Source organism: Scophthalmus maximus, chromosome 1, assembly GCF_022379125.1.
Source record: "Scophthalmus maximus strain ysfricsl-2021 chromosome 1, ASM2237912v1, whole genome shotgun sequence".
Lineage (NCBI taxonomy): Eukaryota > Metazoa > Chordata > Actinopteri > Pleuronectiformes > Scophthalmidae > Scophthalmus > Scophthalmus maximus.
Genome location: NC_061515.1, coordinates 3,515,001 through 3,530,787, shown reverse-complemented (window position 1 = coordinate 3,530,787; position 15,787 = coordinate 3,515,001). Strand labels below are relative to the sequence as shown.

General features: G+C 44.5%; 1 protein-coding gene across 1 annotated transcript in view; it reads left to right on the top strand.

Moving 5' to 3' along the window:
• Positions 1–15,787, top strand: part of me1 (malic enzyme 1, NADP(+)-dependent, cytosolic) — a 67,216-nt gene that overhangs the window by 37,955 nt on the left and 13,474 nt on the right. The window contains exons 4-5 of the mRNA XM_035637670.2: positions 11,596–11,671; positions 12,686–12,847. Coding sequence (XP_035493563.2) covers positions 11,596–11,671; positions 12,686–12,847 — 238 coding nt within the window. The remainder of the gene's footprint in view (positions 1–11,595; positions 11,672–12,685; positions 12,848–15,787) is intronic.

Here is a 15,787-nt window from a genome sequence, read left to right as displayed (position 1 = left end):
CGAGTGTGGGTGCCAAACGGAGAGTGATATGTTTGGGATTCATTTGCTGTTTTTGGTATCTCTCTGTATTACACACACTACCTCTGTTTGTGGCACTCGGATCATGTCATGGAGTTTTACTCTTCTCACATCCCCTATCAATAGTACAGCTACAAAAAGAGACATTACAATTGTTATGATCCTTTCCTAATCAGGTTTAATGTAGATTAAGCATTGCACCCTCATCAGCATCATCGAACTGCTTAAAGGAATTGTTTGACATTGTTGGATATTCGCTCATTTCTTTTCTTGCTGAGCTTAAGAAAGTGGACACAAAGTATTTAGCTGGAACCAGAACCTTTATTTTAGACATGATATTTTACAACCCACTCGGCCTACAAGAGCAGTGAGACTGTGAAACTGGGTCAGCCTCATGTTGACGTGGGACACTCCTCTGCTGATAAGAAATAAGTCGACACATCACACATTAATCATTCAGAGACAGCGCCGCTTGCGGCCTCATACATCCGTCAATAGTACGAAGACCCACGGTAAGTGGTGCTAAATGTCTCTTAACTGCTCTGCTTCGTACCTCGGCTTGGGTAATGGATGTGGGGAGAAAGCACAGAAAGCTCGTTTCTCTCGTGTTTTGACAGCGCCGTGAGCTCTCGCGCTTCGGCTGCGGCTGCTGCGGCGGCGGCGGCCAACGCTTGTAGTCCTGTCACGCGTTTGGCCCCGAGGAGAGAACCTGACAGAGATGGAACATGTACATCTGCACTCGCACAGGCCCTACGCGAGTTGTGGTAATCGAGTCAGGGCTGGAGGCTTCCAAACTGTAAACACTTTCCGCAGCTTGTGACGTACAGAAAATAAGACGTGTGGTGTTAGTTATTGGCCTGATACATGCTTGTAAAACGCATCAGTTTGTCCCAAACAGTGTGATTTTGGAGTGCGTGCACACGGGGCGCCCTCCGTGACCCGTCGCTGTTAGCTCCGCCGATGCTTTTATTGGAGAGCGTTGTGTATTCTTGGTATAAATACAGCCTTAAATGTAACTGTGAGAAGAGCATATTTCTTTTTATATTACATCCACATTGTTATTGCATATGTATCCAGTGTTTAATATGTTCAATCACCTCAGCAAATCTGCTGCACAGTTTGTTCCGTCTGCAAATCCACTGTGCCTGCTAACTGCTGAGAATTTATCTAAACATTTTAAAATAACACATGTAAACTTGTAAATGCCAGCCAGATATGTTAAAACGTTACATATTTATGTATGGATAACGTTTTGGCAGAGCGTACTGGCTTTATTCGGCTGTTACTCCCCCTTGAGTGCGGCGTTGTCTGAGGTCCAATGTTGTGCTTTTACATTTATTTAAAATGTTTGTCACGTAGAATATAAATATAATAGGAGATTGTTGATCGTAAAATCTTTTCCGATGACTCGACCTCTCCCCTGGCACCCTGAACATTCACTTTGATTTAGGTCTGAACATGACACCTGATGACTTTACTTCAAAGATTGCCGTGGTTAACCATCCCATGTTTGACTGGTGATTTATTGTAGCACATAGGAGGACAATATTAATTGTAAAAAAAAAATATTCATCAAAACACTTCTGTCCATTGCTCTTCGTCAGCCCCGGGGTGGTGTCTGCAGGTACAGTAGCCCTCTCAAACTTTATATATCCCCAGAAACCCTCGCGGATAAAGACGGGCAGCTGGTGAAGCTGGTGTGTGTTCATCTGGTTGTAGAGTTTATTTCCCATGTACTGTACTTCCCTTTAACGTTTCACGGACAGCTAGCGTGTCATGTAAGTATCGGGGAAAGTATCGTTACGATGACTGCACCACTACCAAGCATCAGGCCCTTGACATGCACTGAACCTTTGAATGGTCTTGAGAGCAGCGAGTTCCACTTTTTATTATTATTCTTCTACGTATATCGTAAAACATAATGGTTTTAACTTCTCACTTAGTGTCCTATACTACACAAAATATCTCCTGAGCTATAAGTCATGAAGAATGGGAAACTCTTTAAGCACCTCTCCATCTGTTTTTAGTGGACAATCCCTGAAAATTGATTTCGGTGAATGTCAAGGGGAATACAATGGGCCATAAATAATTGTTATCGTTGCTCAGTGATTTTACAGTATTCCGTCTCCAGTCATCCGTGAGCTGCGTGAGTCTGGGTTTTTTTTTTTTCCGTGAGATCTATTTGAATTCTGCATGATTTTAGTTTTCCCGTGTGATCTGGTCTCGACCACTGTTGCTAACACAAAGCAGCATTTGCGAATAAACAATGCCTGCTCAATTGCTCCTCGGGTGGTTGTCAGCCGGGGCAAAAAACCGAGGGCTTTTCGAACGTGAATTTGCATCCCACACGAAGACGTCACAGGCGTGCGCTGAGCATCGGTGTGGGAAGGCCAGTGAATGGAAAACCTGGTCGCAGATGGCTGCAAGTCATCTAAAAGCCAGCTGGGTTCATCAGGTCTGTGCCTCTGATTCCTTTAGCAGGGACTTTGTCCTGGAATGGGCTTTTTTTTCTTCTTCTTCTTCTTTCCCTGCTGTTTCTTGCCTCGTGAGTTATGCAACGTTGGCTGAGGACGAAAACTGAACGTCCACAGCAGTTGTCTGGACACTCGACGGCCTCTCCCTCACTCTGACACCTACAGCTAGACGACAGTCTTCGAGAACCCCAGAGGCTCACACTGTCTGGTCGCTATTTTCATCACCTGCACGTTGGCCCCGTCGCAGAGATTCTATTTGTTTTGTCTTTTTATGTTTTGCCTCAGCGTGGTACCAAAAAGTGATGAAACGCTGATCAGATTTGCCAAAGTGTGTTCATTTTGGCCTGCAATTTCTCTAGAGTTCACCCTTTCCCCCCCCCCCCCAAGTCGGGAAAAGCTTCATAAGGGGAAGATGAGTTGTTGTGTGGAGGCCCGGCTTGATTTCAGTGGGCTGCAGTGGAATGAGGCGGGGGTGGGCTTATGGTTTTACCGAGGCCAGAGGACTGGAACTGGTCCTCACTTGTGTAAAGAGAGAGGGTGATTCAGGCCAATGCGTTGAATATTTGCGATGTGATGGAATCCTGTCCGAGTCTGAGCGTGCCATTGAGGGTGGGAGGCAGAAAAGAAGAAGCAGAAGCAGAAGAAGAAGAAGGGTGTATTGTCTTTGGAGAGTCGGACTGTGTGGAGACAGAGAGAGGAGGGTGTGAAGGGGAAAGGAAAGAGAAGGCGACTGGAAAGAGAATTCCTGCCCGTCATGTTTCATTTCCGAGTGATGAGAGCTCTTGTGTTCAACAAAGAATTGCTGGGTCCTATTTTCTTGCTGCTAAGATGAATTCCTAGAAATAACCCACGCACACACAAAAAAACCCCTCCCCTCAGATGTCCGACAGAAGTGCATTTTTCTCTGATTGAACGATCACAGGGAACGGAAGGCTTACATGTGCTCAGACAGAGATGAAGACCTGGATTACCAAAGAGTTAATTGTGTTTGTTGAGCATGATGCTAAATTATGTGGATCCTCTTGTCATTTCTATTTGTGCCAGTTTTTTATTTTTGTGTTTACAGAGCACATTTTTCCTCTTCCGCAGAGCTCTGTTGCATGTTTGGCTTCTTTAACGATCATCTTTTCCATTGCAATTAGTTATTTTTGAACTGGGCAGCGTTCACGTCAGCCCATGCAGGCTGCGGCGTGTGCGTGGTTATTGATTGGCGCTGCCAGGGCCCCTCTTGAGTTCTCTCCTCGCCTGGTTCAGTCAGTTGCTTGGCTGCCTGCGAGCATGACCGTGTTATTTTTGAGCGCTCGCAGCTCCGCCTTGGAAATGACCAGTATGAAAACAACAACAACAACAACAACAACTTAATAACAGACTCGGTACAATAAAAATCCACTGTGTCATGAGATATGATCCACTCAGCAAAATATCTTCTTCTTGTTCCATGGAAAACGGTCCGCTTATTAAAGACCACTCGAGAAAGGCGGCATGAAAGTCGAAACCAGTGGTCTCAAAGCTTAAATAGTGTGCCGTCAGTTCATTTCTCCTGCTTGTGGTGGGATACCACATCCAGTCTTATAAACGTCCCCGTCTCCTTGTGAGTGTACTGCATGTCTGTGTTGGTTGTGCTGGACTTAAGAGGATGCTGCCCTCAGCTAATACGGTGGTGGGATGTCAGACCCACACACTTAGTGTGACGACTGGAGAAAATGGATCTTCAATGCAAAATTAAAAACCTGGAGCAAACATCCACAGCACTGTTTGTCCTGATGCCATGGCCGTGGTGTTTGGTTTACTCTGACAGAGACATAACCAAGACCCCCACCGTGGCCAGTAACCAGCCAGTCTCCAATCCCCTTGTGTCACTGTTTGTCCCTGCGTTTGGCTGCTGGGGCAACCGGGCAGTGATAAAAACACGAGGGTTGTTCTGGTACACATGCACCCTCACAAGAACCACAACTAAGAGATCTCACACAATTTAAAGGGACATTAAGCGATTCTGAAGCAGGTTTTTTAGATATTTTTTTTTAAAATCGGCGAATATTTCCTTATGGTCCACTCAGGGGTTTTGGCCTTGTGGTTAGCGCATCGATCCCCCCATACCCGAGGCTGAAGGGTTCGCGGCCCGGTCAGTCCAGTAAAATCACATCAACAAGTAGAGAGGTACGGCTGTGCGATGTGTTGAGTTGTTGTGTGTTTTTGCTATCCATGCTTGCAGCATGTCTCTATGGATGGCGAAGTCTGCAGTGTCTCAACAACTATAGAATGGGTTGCCACCATGTTTTTTAAAGACATTTAGGCCGTCATGCCCAACATACTGTAATTAGGATGTTTGTTATTTGAATATTCTGGGTATGTCACCATAGTAACAGCAACCACGTCTTTACAGTGATATCGCCGTCATGCCAGGTATGTTGAATCTCCGGTAAGCGTCTGCTTACGTAAAGCCATCGGCGACTACTGATGGCGTGTCGTGTTCAAAGGGTAGATTTTCAACCCCTTCCCCTTGTAACTCCATTTCAAGGGGAAGGGGGAAAGGTAAAATTGAGAAATGGAATTGGTGCCTATCCCCCCATTTTTTTCTTGTAGCACTGTTTTTTTAGTGAAATATCTGGAACTATCAAATAGATTGCCATGAAATATGGTACAGATATTCATGTTCCCTATGAGATGTTTGGATGGATCGTCATGATGTTTCTTAGAGACATTCAAAGTCCCCCAGAGGCTGACTCCTACGGACTCTGGTGATCCCCTAATTTTTGTTTTACTGTAGCACAATTTTGGGTTTTGTACCTGGAAAATAAAATCAGATAGATTGCCATGGAATACAGCTATTCGTGTTCCCCGGAGGATGACATTCTATTTCTCAAGTCTTTTCCAATAAATGCCATCCCAATTGATGCTTCTCATTAGCTGAACCAGCGAACATGGTAAACGCCGTAGCCAAACATCACAAACGCATTAAAAGCACGTTAGCATCCTCTCATGCAATTAGCTCTCTGTTGTTGATCTGATTTGTCAAATTGACGTCGTGGACTGATAAAGCCTGAAACAAGGCCACTGTTTATTGAGAATGAGTACGCTCTCCTCAGGCCGTTGTTTCATCCAGTTGAGGCAGCTGAGGCAGAGCCAGCGCATTTCTGGGAACAAATACCGGCACATCAAAGTCTGTGGTTTATCATTGCATTTATAGCTCTTTGTGTGCGACCATTTGAACCCCGACCACGTGGTATTTGATGAATCGATTGTGAATCTATTATAAAACTGTACATATTAATCTCTTGTTTTTGGCCACATGCTTGTTTTTGTTTCTGTAGAGAGCTGTTGAGCTTTCATAAAAACGATATCTCAAATTTCCCCAGCAGCTGGTCTGGCAGAAGCAGATCCAGTGTGTTAATTTTGGAGTGACGCTCCCGTTTGAACCTGTTTTGAAAAAGCGATGGATCTCCACCGGGGGAGTCCTCCCATTGAATAAACCTGTTTCTCTCTCTGTCAGAGGCAGACTGTACTTTGGCTGTATCTCTGCTTTTATTTTTCCACAAACGTCATACTGTGCTATAGTGGTCACACTTCAGTGATTTTTCGCTACATGTTCGCAGCACAGGCCCAATTTTTTGCATGCCCACAACTCATTGTACAGCAGCTGGGGGAGGAACATGTCGTATATAGCCAGCAAGACCATTTATGAATTCAAAATAGAAAAAAATTCTCATGACAGCAATATTTTTTTCTGTCATGAAAGAAAATAATATAAAATAGTCGACTAACGTCTCCTTCAGGGTGTACGATTCTTTCCAAGACAAATTGACAAACAATTTCTTTTCCAGCTTGTGTGTCCAGCTTGTGGTGACCAAGTCCCATTTCGAATGATATAATTACTTTTATGTACCCATTGTTTTCTAACTATGGCTTTGCCTCTGAACAATTACATTTGCACTCTATCAAAGTGACATTCCAGTGACTTTTCACAAAACACAAAAAGGTTCAAGTTAAACACAGCTATAACAAACAGGAATTGTCTGGCACTTAGTTGACATTTACCTCCCCTCTCTCTGGCCAGTCAAGTGAAAATGCCTGTTTTGGCTGTATTCAACTTGAAAGTTAGAGCCCTTTCAAACAAATAAAAAAGGAAAGTAAAAAAAACAGTAGAAAATACCCTGTCACAGTATTTCACAGGAATGAACCCCTCCAGTCACGTTTTAAAGTATATGAAAATAATCTGCTATGCCTAATATTTAGTTTAACATTGTTTACCCCCAAAAAAGTTTAAAAAAAACATCTGAAATAAGGCTGGAAACTATCCACTCTGTCGCCCTCATTGAGGAATTCTGAGTCTGTGAATATTCATGATATGCAAATAACACAGGCCCCGCCCACCATAGCTGCTCGCGCTCGGCTGACCGGTGGAAGAATGTGCGCAACAAGACGACTAGCGGCAACATCGGCGAGGTTCAGCCATAAAACTTTCACCAACTGCTAATGCTAACGCTAACTGTCTGCTGAAATACCTGGCGTCCTCTCGTGGATGCTAAATGCTAATGCTAATGCTAACTGTCTGCTGACACACCTGCCGCCCTCTCGTGGATGCTAACTGCTAATGCTAACTCTGCTGACACACATGCCGTCCTCTCATGGATGCAAACTGCTAATTGCTAACGCTAACAGTCTGCTGACACGCCTGCCGTCCTCTCGTGGATGCAAACTGCTAATTGCTAACGCTAACAGTCTGCTGACACGCCTGCCGTCCTCTCGTGGATGCTTTATGCTAATGCTAACGCTAACTGTCTGCTGACACGCCTGCCGTCCTCTCGTGGATGCGCTGCCTCTGCTGCACCGGAGGTTTTTGCCTCACATTTGCATATTATATTTTCATATATATATATCTATATATATATATATCTATATTCTGTATTTGTGACGTACCAGATCTACCCTTGTCCAGGATTCGTTTGAATTTCAAATTGTAGAGAAGTGACACAGAAATGTCCTCCTCCAGGAGAGGAATCTGAAAACACCTCTAGAGATACAGAATATATGTAACAGAGTTACAGATATAAGTCCCTATAGTCAATGTCAGACATGTAAGAGGAGAGAAACAAAAGAAAAACACTCTTTTGAGTAGAGGGGGACTTTAAAAATGTGTGTTTTGTGGCAGATTTGGAGCTTAATTAGATGGAGAAAGCTCACACTGGTGTGACTGTGACCTTTGACAGCATTTTCACAGTCCTTACTCAGTGATTTGTGTCCATTGTGTCAGTTGACCCCTCCGTGGCTTGCTAACCGAGGGCGCGCACCACAGTGAAGATTAAGGTCATGCCGTCGGGGTGAAGAATGGCGGTTGGTGGTGTTTTGTGTGGACACGGGTCAACGATCGGAGGCTGGCCTCCTCATGCGGCCCCCTGCAGCTCTTCCCCAGTCCCCGGGGTGTGTTTTGTGCCGGGCTGCAGGTCAGTGGCGGTGCTGTTTTAGGCCATCAGGTTGTTTTCTTTACCCTCTCTGTTCTCGCCACACACTCCTACAGAGAAGGTGCCAGACAAAGCAGCTCTGCGCTTTGTGGCCGTGCTCTCATCTAGAAAATGAGCCGACTGCCAGTCATCGTGGTTATTTAAGCAGCAGCGGTCGAACAAACATGCACACATACGAACACATGGTTTAAAATGACTATGAGCGTCAATAAAAGGAGAAATGTGTGTATAAATGATTCCCAGACAGGGTTACTTTGATTTAAAAGATGTAGCTAAAATTAGGGAAGTGCAGTATTAACACAAATTGATATTTTCTACACATTTTCTATGATTTTGTCAATATTGATTAGTGGCCGATATTTTTGCATCATTCAAAAATCACGAAAGTCTTGTATTGTCCTGACTGGCTCTTGTTAATAACATAATTGTTGCTTGTTGCATCAGTGTTTATGGCGGCATGAATCACACACTTTAGGCAGAGTAGCTTGACTGAAATATTTGTATTGATTTATTTTTCTTGACTGGTTCAGGCCTGGCGTGGTCACCTGCTGACACCAACAACTTTTCACACACTTAATATACTTTGTGGTTGTTATGTTTGCTGATGGTGAAACACGTTTGTCATCGATCTGTCTTTAACAGTGACCAATTTACACATAAAGTAGATTGGCTGGCGTTTTGAGCAACATCTACCCTTTAAAAAACCAACATGAATGGCACTCAGTGGAGCGCATTGCTCTGCGAAGCCCCAACAAGCTACTGTAAACCACACACACCTAAAATAGAAATCAGTCTCCTAAATATGCCAGATATTTTTTCATCAAGAGCCGTGAATCGTTTCAATATTCTAAAAAATATTGAAACCTTAAAGAAAGTGAAAAAAGAAAATCGAGCCTGGATCTGCCGCTTTTTCCACATCCACCTCAAAGTTTTATGGGGTTCCTTCTTGGCCCATGTCCCATCCTTTTCACCCAGTTTTGTGGAAATCCATCCTCTAGTTGTTGCGTTAACGTGCTGACAAACAAACCAACCAGCCAACAAATGGTAGGAGTCATGCCTCCTGTTGCTCTGTGTTCACTCGTTTTGACTTTAGTCGTGCATTTTGAGGCAGCTACGCTTCACATGTGTTGCCGTGACCATATACCGACACTGCATGCGCTCTCAATGCATACGTGCAGTAGTCTTTCCACACTGAATGTGCGGCCTCTCAAGACTTGTTTTTGATTGGTTTTTGCAAAGTGAGTGACATACTCTGTAATGTCAGCTCGCACACCACTAAAACCACTTAGAATAACTAAAAGTAATTCATAATGGTGGCAGTGTGGATGGAGGAGCAGCTGAGTCCATCGGATTGGCCTGGCCCCGGTTGGTCGGAATCGTTATAGACTAGAAATGGTGCAGGACATAGTCTGGTTTTGCTTTCGTGTTAACTTGACAACCATAAAAGCATCGGAGGGTGGAATTTCCCCTGGAATTCAACCCTCAACCCAAATCCTAACCCTGAATTGAAGCAGGCAAAATGACTTCATATCGCAACAATGTTCTCACACAAAGTTAATGAAACACAATGTTTTCTGTTTAATTTCACTCTCCCACGGTGCACACACACACACACACACACACACACACACACACACACACACACACACACACACACACACACACACACAGTCCGACTTTATGGACTGTGGACAGAAATCTGCCATATCGAACACACATCCCCTTGACACCAATTCAAAATTCTTGCTCTGAAAAGATCATCATTATCCTAACAGGCAGTGGTGATGGATTTGAAACAGCAGGACTCTTGACATCATGAGCTCTGGGTACCGTACTGCAGAATGACTTTGAGGAGTTTGTTCACGTTCGTGCGCGCGTGTTCTTTTCTGTTTTTAATGACACTCCTGCAGCTAACGCACTCATCAGGGGTAAAAGGCCACGGGGGTCGGCAGAGAAGAAGCAGAAGATGAGAATTGCAGGAGCGGAGGAATAATGGCAAGCTGAACCCAAAATATTTTTGGTAACATTCAGGTTGACGGAGATTAGGACCCACGACGGGCCGGCCTGTCCGCTCCGATCCATCTTATGAAGTTGTTTTCCAACACTCCTATTATGGGGTCAACCTCCCAGCCCCACCGCTGCTCGTCCTCCCTAAAATTCTCCCACAACGCCGTGGCTGGCAGAAGCTCATTCTCAGCAGGCCACTCATTTCTCTCTTCACACAAATGCATTGTACAAAGGAAAAGCATGTCCAGCGTCCCACAGTCCTGTAGCTGCACGGACATCACCCTGGACCTCTACGGTGATCCTCCCATGGTGCATTTCAAAAGACGCAGGCTGCACACATAGATTTCCATGTGTAGATATGCGGATGTGTGCAGGTTGTAGGCAGTCATTATTCTGCCAGGAGAGTTAAAAGGAGCTTTAAATGAGTCAAATGACCTTTGTGTGACCTGCAGACCTGTTTGCACATAGGGAGGGTCACGTCACGTTTGAAAGCTTTATAGTCAGTCACTCCTCTATTCCCTTTTTCTTTTCTTTCTGTTGTACAGCTGCAACTAAGTAACTGTTTAAATATCCAATAAACCATGTTGCCTAATAAATGTCAGAAACCAGGGGACAGTGTTCAGTTGTGAGTGTAAAAACCTTTCTAAAGAAACCTTTGTCTCTTTCTCACATCCAGGAAACTGTCCTGTTTTTGTGTTGTAGTTTCTTTGTTGTCCTGTCACTGCTCTTGTCTTTTGTCACGGGGATGTTAGATGCCAAAATGGCTGAAAACCGTCCGTGTGTGAGCTTGGACAAGCTGCATATTGTCCTTAACTTTTACCCAACTCAATCCAGATTGCGTTCACAATCTTAATGCGAGTGTTAGAGGTGGGATTTCCCCCTTGGGATTTTCTTTTCTTTTCGGTGTGAAAGTGGACACCCTCGCTGACAGCACACTGTACCTCACCCTCCGTTTATCAAAGCGTTTTTCACCTGACACTTTCATGTCTTTCTCGTGTCTCGGGGCACTATATTTATTCTGACTTTCAACGATGTTTTCATTTTTTACCTTTCCCCAGTGTTTTCCCAGCGTTTGACCCAAAGGATGGGATTTTACTTTATGAGCAGATTCTTACAAATAGGGATGTTTTAACTGTCGCTGGCACGTGACGGAGGCGTTTCCCCCCATACTATAACCAGATGGGACTGGCCGGGGAGGAAAGACGCTGCAGCTGGACCCCACGCACCATGGATGATCTCTTGATCCTGGGATTGTCCCAGAGCGAAGGGCCTAGATGCCAGGGAGCAAGGAGATGGAGGGTTTTTCGAAGGGGGTGATTCTAAACTCAGAGCCTCAGGTGTCCAAAGCAAACTCCCCACAGAGGCCCAGGGCTCTGCGCTCAGCATCAAAGTCCTCGATGCCATCGGCATTCAATAAAGTCTTGGTTTGAATAAAGAACGGCGGAAAGCAATTAACAGCTTAGGTTCAAACAGCATCTGAGCTACAGCTTACAGATGTTTCCCCTTGAAATCTTAGATGAGACGTGTGTATGAGTTCCTTTGCTGCCATTGTTTTCTTGCTGAGGTTGTTTTAAGTGATATTTTTGACCATCGTACCCTCAGCCTAAGTTCTTGCTTTTTGTTTCTCTGTGTTGCAGGGGGCTGTTCATCACCATTCATGACCGCGGCCACATCGCTTCACTGCTCCAGAACTGGCCAGAAAAAGACATCAGGGTAAATTAAAATTGGTCAACTGTCACTGGGATATTGGTGAAAACGCCCATATTTATCATTAGATGTTGTTTACATCATAATAATATTTTATTTTCTTATTACAACAAAGTAAGGCAACATACATTAAATCCAGTGACCTACTGGGTTTGTTTAGTCTTTTGGGCCATTTTTCCCCAAAAAAGCTGAAATATTCCTTTACATGCGTGTATAGCGCTATGTGCAAGTCGTGCAAATATCTAGTCATATTTAGAATGACGTAACCAGCAGGTATTCCTGGCATGTCAAATATTATCTCCAGCCTCAGCCACCTGCTCACAGCTGTCATCAGCTGGGCATTTACTTCAGGGCGGACATGCCGCCTCTCATTGTCAGGGACGTCTTATCGTACGTTTCAATGTGAGAAGGCAAACGGGAGCCAAGGTGGTCATCCACTCTTAAGTATTGGCTGCCCTTTATTGGCAAGTGATATTTGGAAAGGGGAAAAAAGTGCAGTCATTATACATTTTAAACATTCATATTGGAAAAGTAATGACACCCCTTTAAAGCTGACAGATCGAGGGAGGAACCAGGCTGGGAAACCACTGTGCCAGAGTTCTTGTACGTCACACTGAAGGTGGAAAAAGAAAAGACGCACAATTAGGAACATTTCAAATAAAGCACTCCTGCTAGTGATACACAATTGATTTGTTTCATGCTGTGGAATCAGCCCAGAGGAACGTATTTCTTGCTTAATAGGTAAAGTGAGTGGTGAGTGGAAAGCCAGCAGCGTGGAGGGGGAGGACCTGGCTCGCACCAAGGAAAAAACTCATGTTTCTGGGTAGAGCAGGGTGGACTTGTTTTGGTGAAGGAAGGTTTAAGTTAAGAGGATGTGGTACAGCTGCTTCATGTATTTTCTCATTTAACTTATTCATCCCATTCATTTGTTCTTTTGTCCTTGTCTATCTCATCAACCATCCCGTCAAATTGATGGTGTGGCTGGGGCACAGTGTGTCTGACAGTTGTCTTGATTGACAGGCGGTGTGTGTGACGGACGGCGAGAGGATTCTGGGCTTGGGAGACCTGGGCTGCAATGGCATGGGCATCCCGGTGGGCAAGCTGGCCCTCTACACCGCCTGTGGTGGTATGCCACCACAGCAGTGCCTGCCCGTCATGCTGGACGTGGGCACAGACAATGAGGTAAGTGACAGACTGTTTTACAGAGATACTAGCAAATTGTTTTACAGAGGTACTAGCAAATTGTTTTATATACTATATGTATTATATTGTTTTGATATTATTTTTACGTTACAACGATCAGAGGTGCAAATTTTTTCCATAGGCCATTGGTATGTTGATACATGCATTCATATACGATATTGATACCTTTTTACAAGAATAAATAACCCCTCAAAAAACTTTTGCTTATTGGCACTAGCGCAGATTAAATAAACGAAATAGTTAATTTGCGAGCTTCAGCGGTGCTGATCAGTGGACAGTCAGACTATATGTTTCCGCCAGTTTTCCTACTCTATGCTAAGCTACAAGAAACCAAAAGGCCCTTTTCCCTTTAGTACTGTAGGAGCCTATTATTTGTATGGATTTCTTTTTTAGTGTGGCATCTGGATCTGGATTTTGGAAACATTTGCACCAGCAGTTCTCACCTGAAAGAAAATAGTTTCCTGTTTTGTTTCTGGGCCACCTCGCTATAGCCCCTAGTGGTTTTGCTCTTCCTGCTCGGCTCTTAACTCTACTGCCCAACACCCTTAAAACCCAAATATTGCCATAACAAATACAGTACATGCCAGTGGGGGAATGCCCTTAAGAATCCACCGTAGCCAGGTAGGTCTCGTTCGCAAATGGTCAAGAGAAAGAAAACAAATCTCACAATTTACAGCCAACACCCTTTACTCCACATAAGTGAGGTAAGCAGCTGCATTGACGGATGCCAGCTGGGAAAGCACCTCTCTCCTCTGCAAGTGAGAGAGCAGCAGCCAACAGAGCAGTTAGTTATCAACCTGGTACAGTGGTCGCTGTTCTCCATGGCAGTGTCTCTGAAAGATGATTCAGCCCCTGGGCGGGGCAGCGGCACGTGTTTTCTGTGACCTTAAACAGGAATCTAAGAATAGTCTGCGCGCTCTCCTGTACACAGTCCTCCGTCTCGGCCCGAGGGTGTGGCATGCAGCCTCGTGTGCCTGGTTGCCCCGACACGGCCGAGCTCTGCCTGTCCGGAGCCGTTTTTCTGCATTTTCCAAGAGTCTCCGGGTGACTCAGACCGCCGAGTTCAGTTCAGCTCCGTTCCGAGCAAATGTCGCACAAAAAATTGATGAAGGATTAGGAGATGCGGCCGAGGTCACCTGCCTTTGCAAAATAAAATGAAACATGAAACGTACGTAGCAGAGTGGAAGAGTAGCTAAACTGGACAGAGACCAAGAGGAAGAAAAAAAAAACTCTAAGGTCATGCAGGTGATGGCATCACTCTCTCTCTCTCTCTCTCTCTCTGGCAACACTTACTTAGTAGACACTTCATCCAAGTTCCCTTGCATTATGACAACAGAACCACTGCGGTTTCACCAGAAAGCCCATAAAAGATATTTCTACATTAGTCCTTTTTGTGCGTTCTGGAACTGGATTAGGAGTAAAAACCCGGCCTACTTGTTTTAGCTCTGCCTTTCCAACACTTCCTGTACTGGCATCTACGAGTTTCCACAGTGACTTGACTACATCTGTAGGTTATTCTTTTTTTGGGGGGGGGGGCAGTGCAGGGCAGAGATTTAAGATATTTGACCCCCCCCACTTTCCTGTGTCCTCAATCTACCTTGTACCTGCTGCCAAAGCAGGAAGAAGAGAAACACTTGGATGATCAGGCTATTGCAGGTGAGGTAGCGCTGTTGGACTTAAACCATAATAACTTCAAATGTTCCATGTAGACATTTTCAAGGAATAGTTCAACATTCTTCAGCACGTTTTTGGATAAGTTATGTGCTGCCATGTGCACATGTCAACAAATCTGACAACCTGCACTTTTGCAGAGATGCTGCATGTGTGTGAATCTAAGGATGGGATTATATTTTGAGCACCGTTTCCAGCAAGACACTGGAATATTGTTGCATGCATCATGCAATGACAATAAATGGATCCTAGTCTTAATCACAAAACTGCTGGGTGGATGTGTGTCTGGGAAGTTCCGGGTTATCGTGGTGCAGGGGCTGAAGGTGATGAAGAAAATGTCATCATTTCCACCAAAACTGTCTTATCTATGATCTCTTCTTCACAGGCATGCTAAAATAACCCGCCTGGTTTTGTTTAAAGTCGGAGGGAGCGTGGGGGGAAAGTGCTGGCCTCACTTATAGGAGAGCTGCTGTGTGCGGTCAGGGCTAATGTTAAGCTGGCTGTCGGTGGTCATCAAAATACCCTAAAAACACTGGCTTCTCTTTTACAGGCGTCAAATTCAAAAGATGTGACATCTTGGAGGTTTGTAGGCTTTGAAGTTGTTGAAAAGACACCAAACACTGTAAAACAAGTACTGAAGCATACTACCTTTGTTGTATCAAATAATTTTTCACATTTTTTTTAAAATTTTGATTTATTTTTAACTGAACTTGACTTGTATATTAATCTCCCCAACTCTTGTAAAGAAAAGATATAAAGCTAATTTTCCAAAACTATTTCTTTAAGAAGCAGGTAGTCCATCAAACAGAACCTATATATACTTTATGTACAGAGACAAACTTGCCTGCAAGAATACACACACACACACACACACACGCACACACACACACACATATATTATTGTTACTTACAGTAGTCGGCCCGCCTTGTGGCTGACTTTTCCATTTTTCTCTTATTCTAAAGAGATGACAGGCTCAATGAGATGTAATGAGATAAATGGACCGGGTGTGTGTGTGTGTGTGTGTGTGTGTGTGTGTGTGTGTGTGTGTGTGTGTGTGTGTGTGTGTGTGTGTGTGTGTGTGTGTGTGTGTGTGTGTGTGTGTGTACACACATGTGCAGTTGTTCTGGACTGGCTTCATATGGGAGGCGGGCTGCTGCCCCTTGGTACTCTGCATCACACTGCAGCCCTGACTGTGAAGGCCTGAGGGTAGGAGACGCTATGAAGTAGTGGTAGTGCCAGCTAATTAT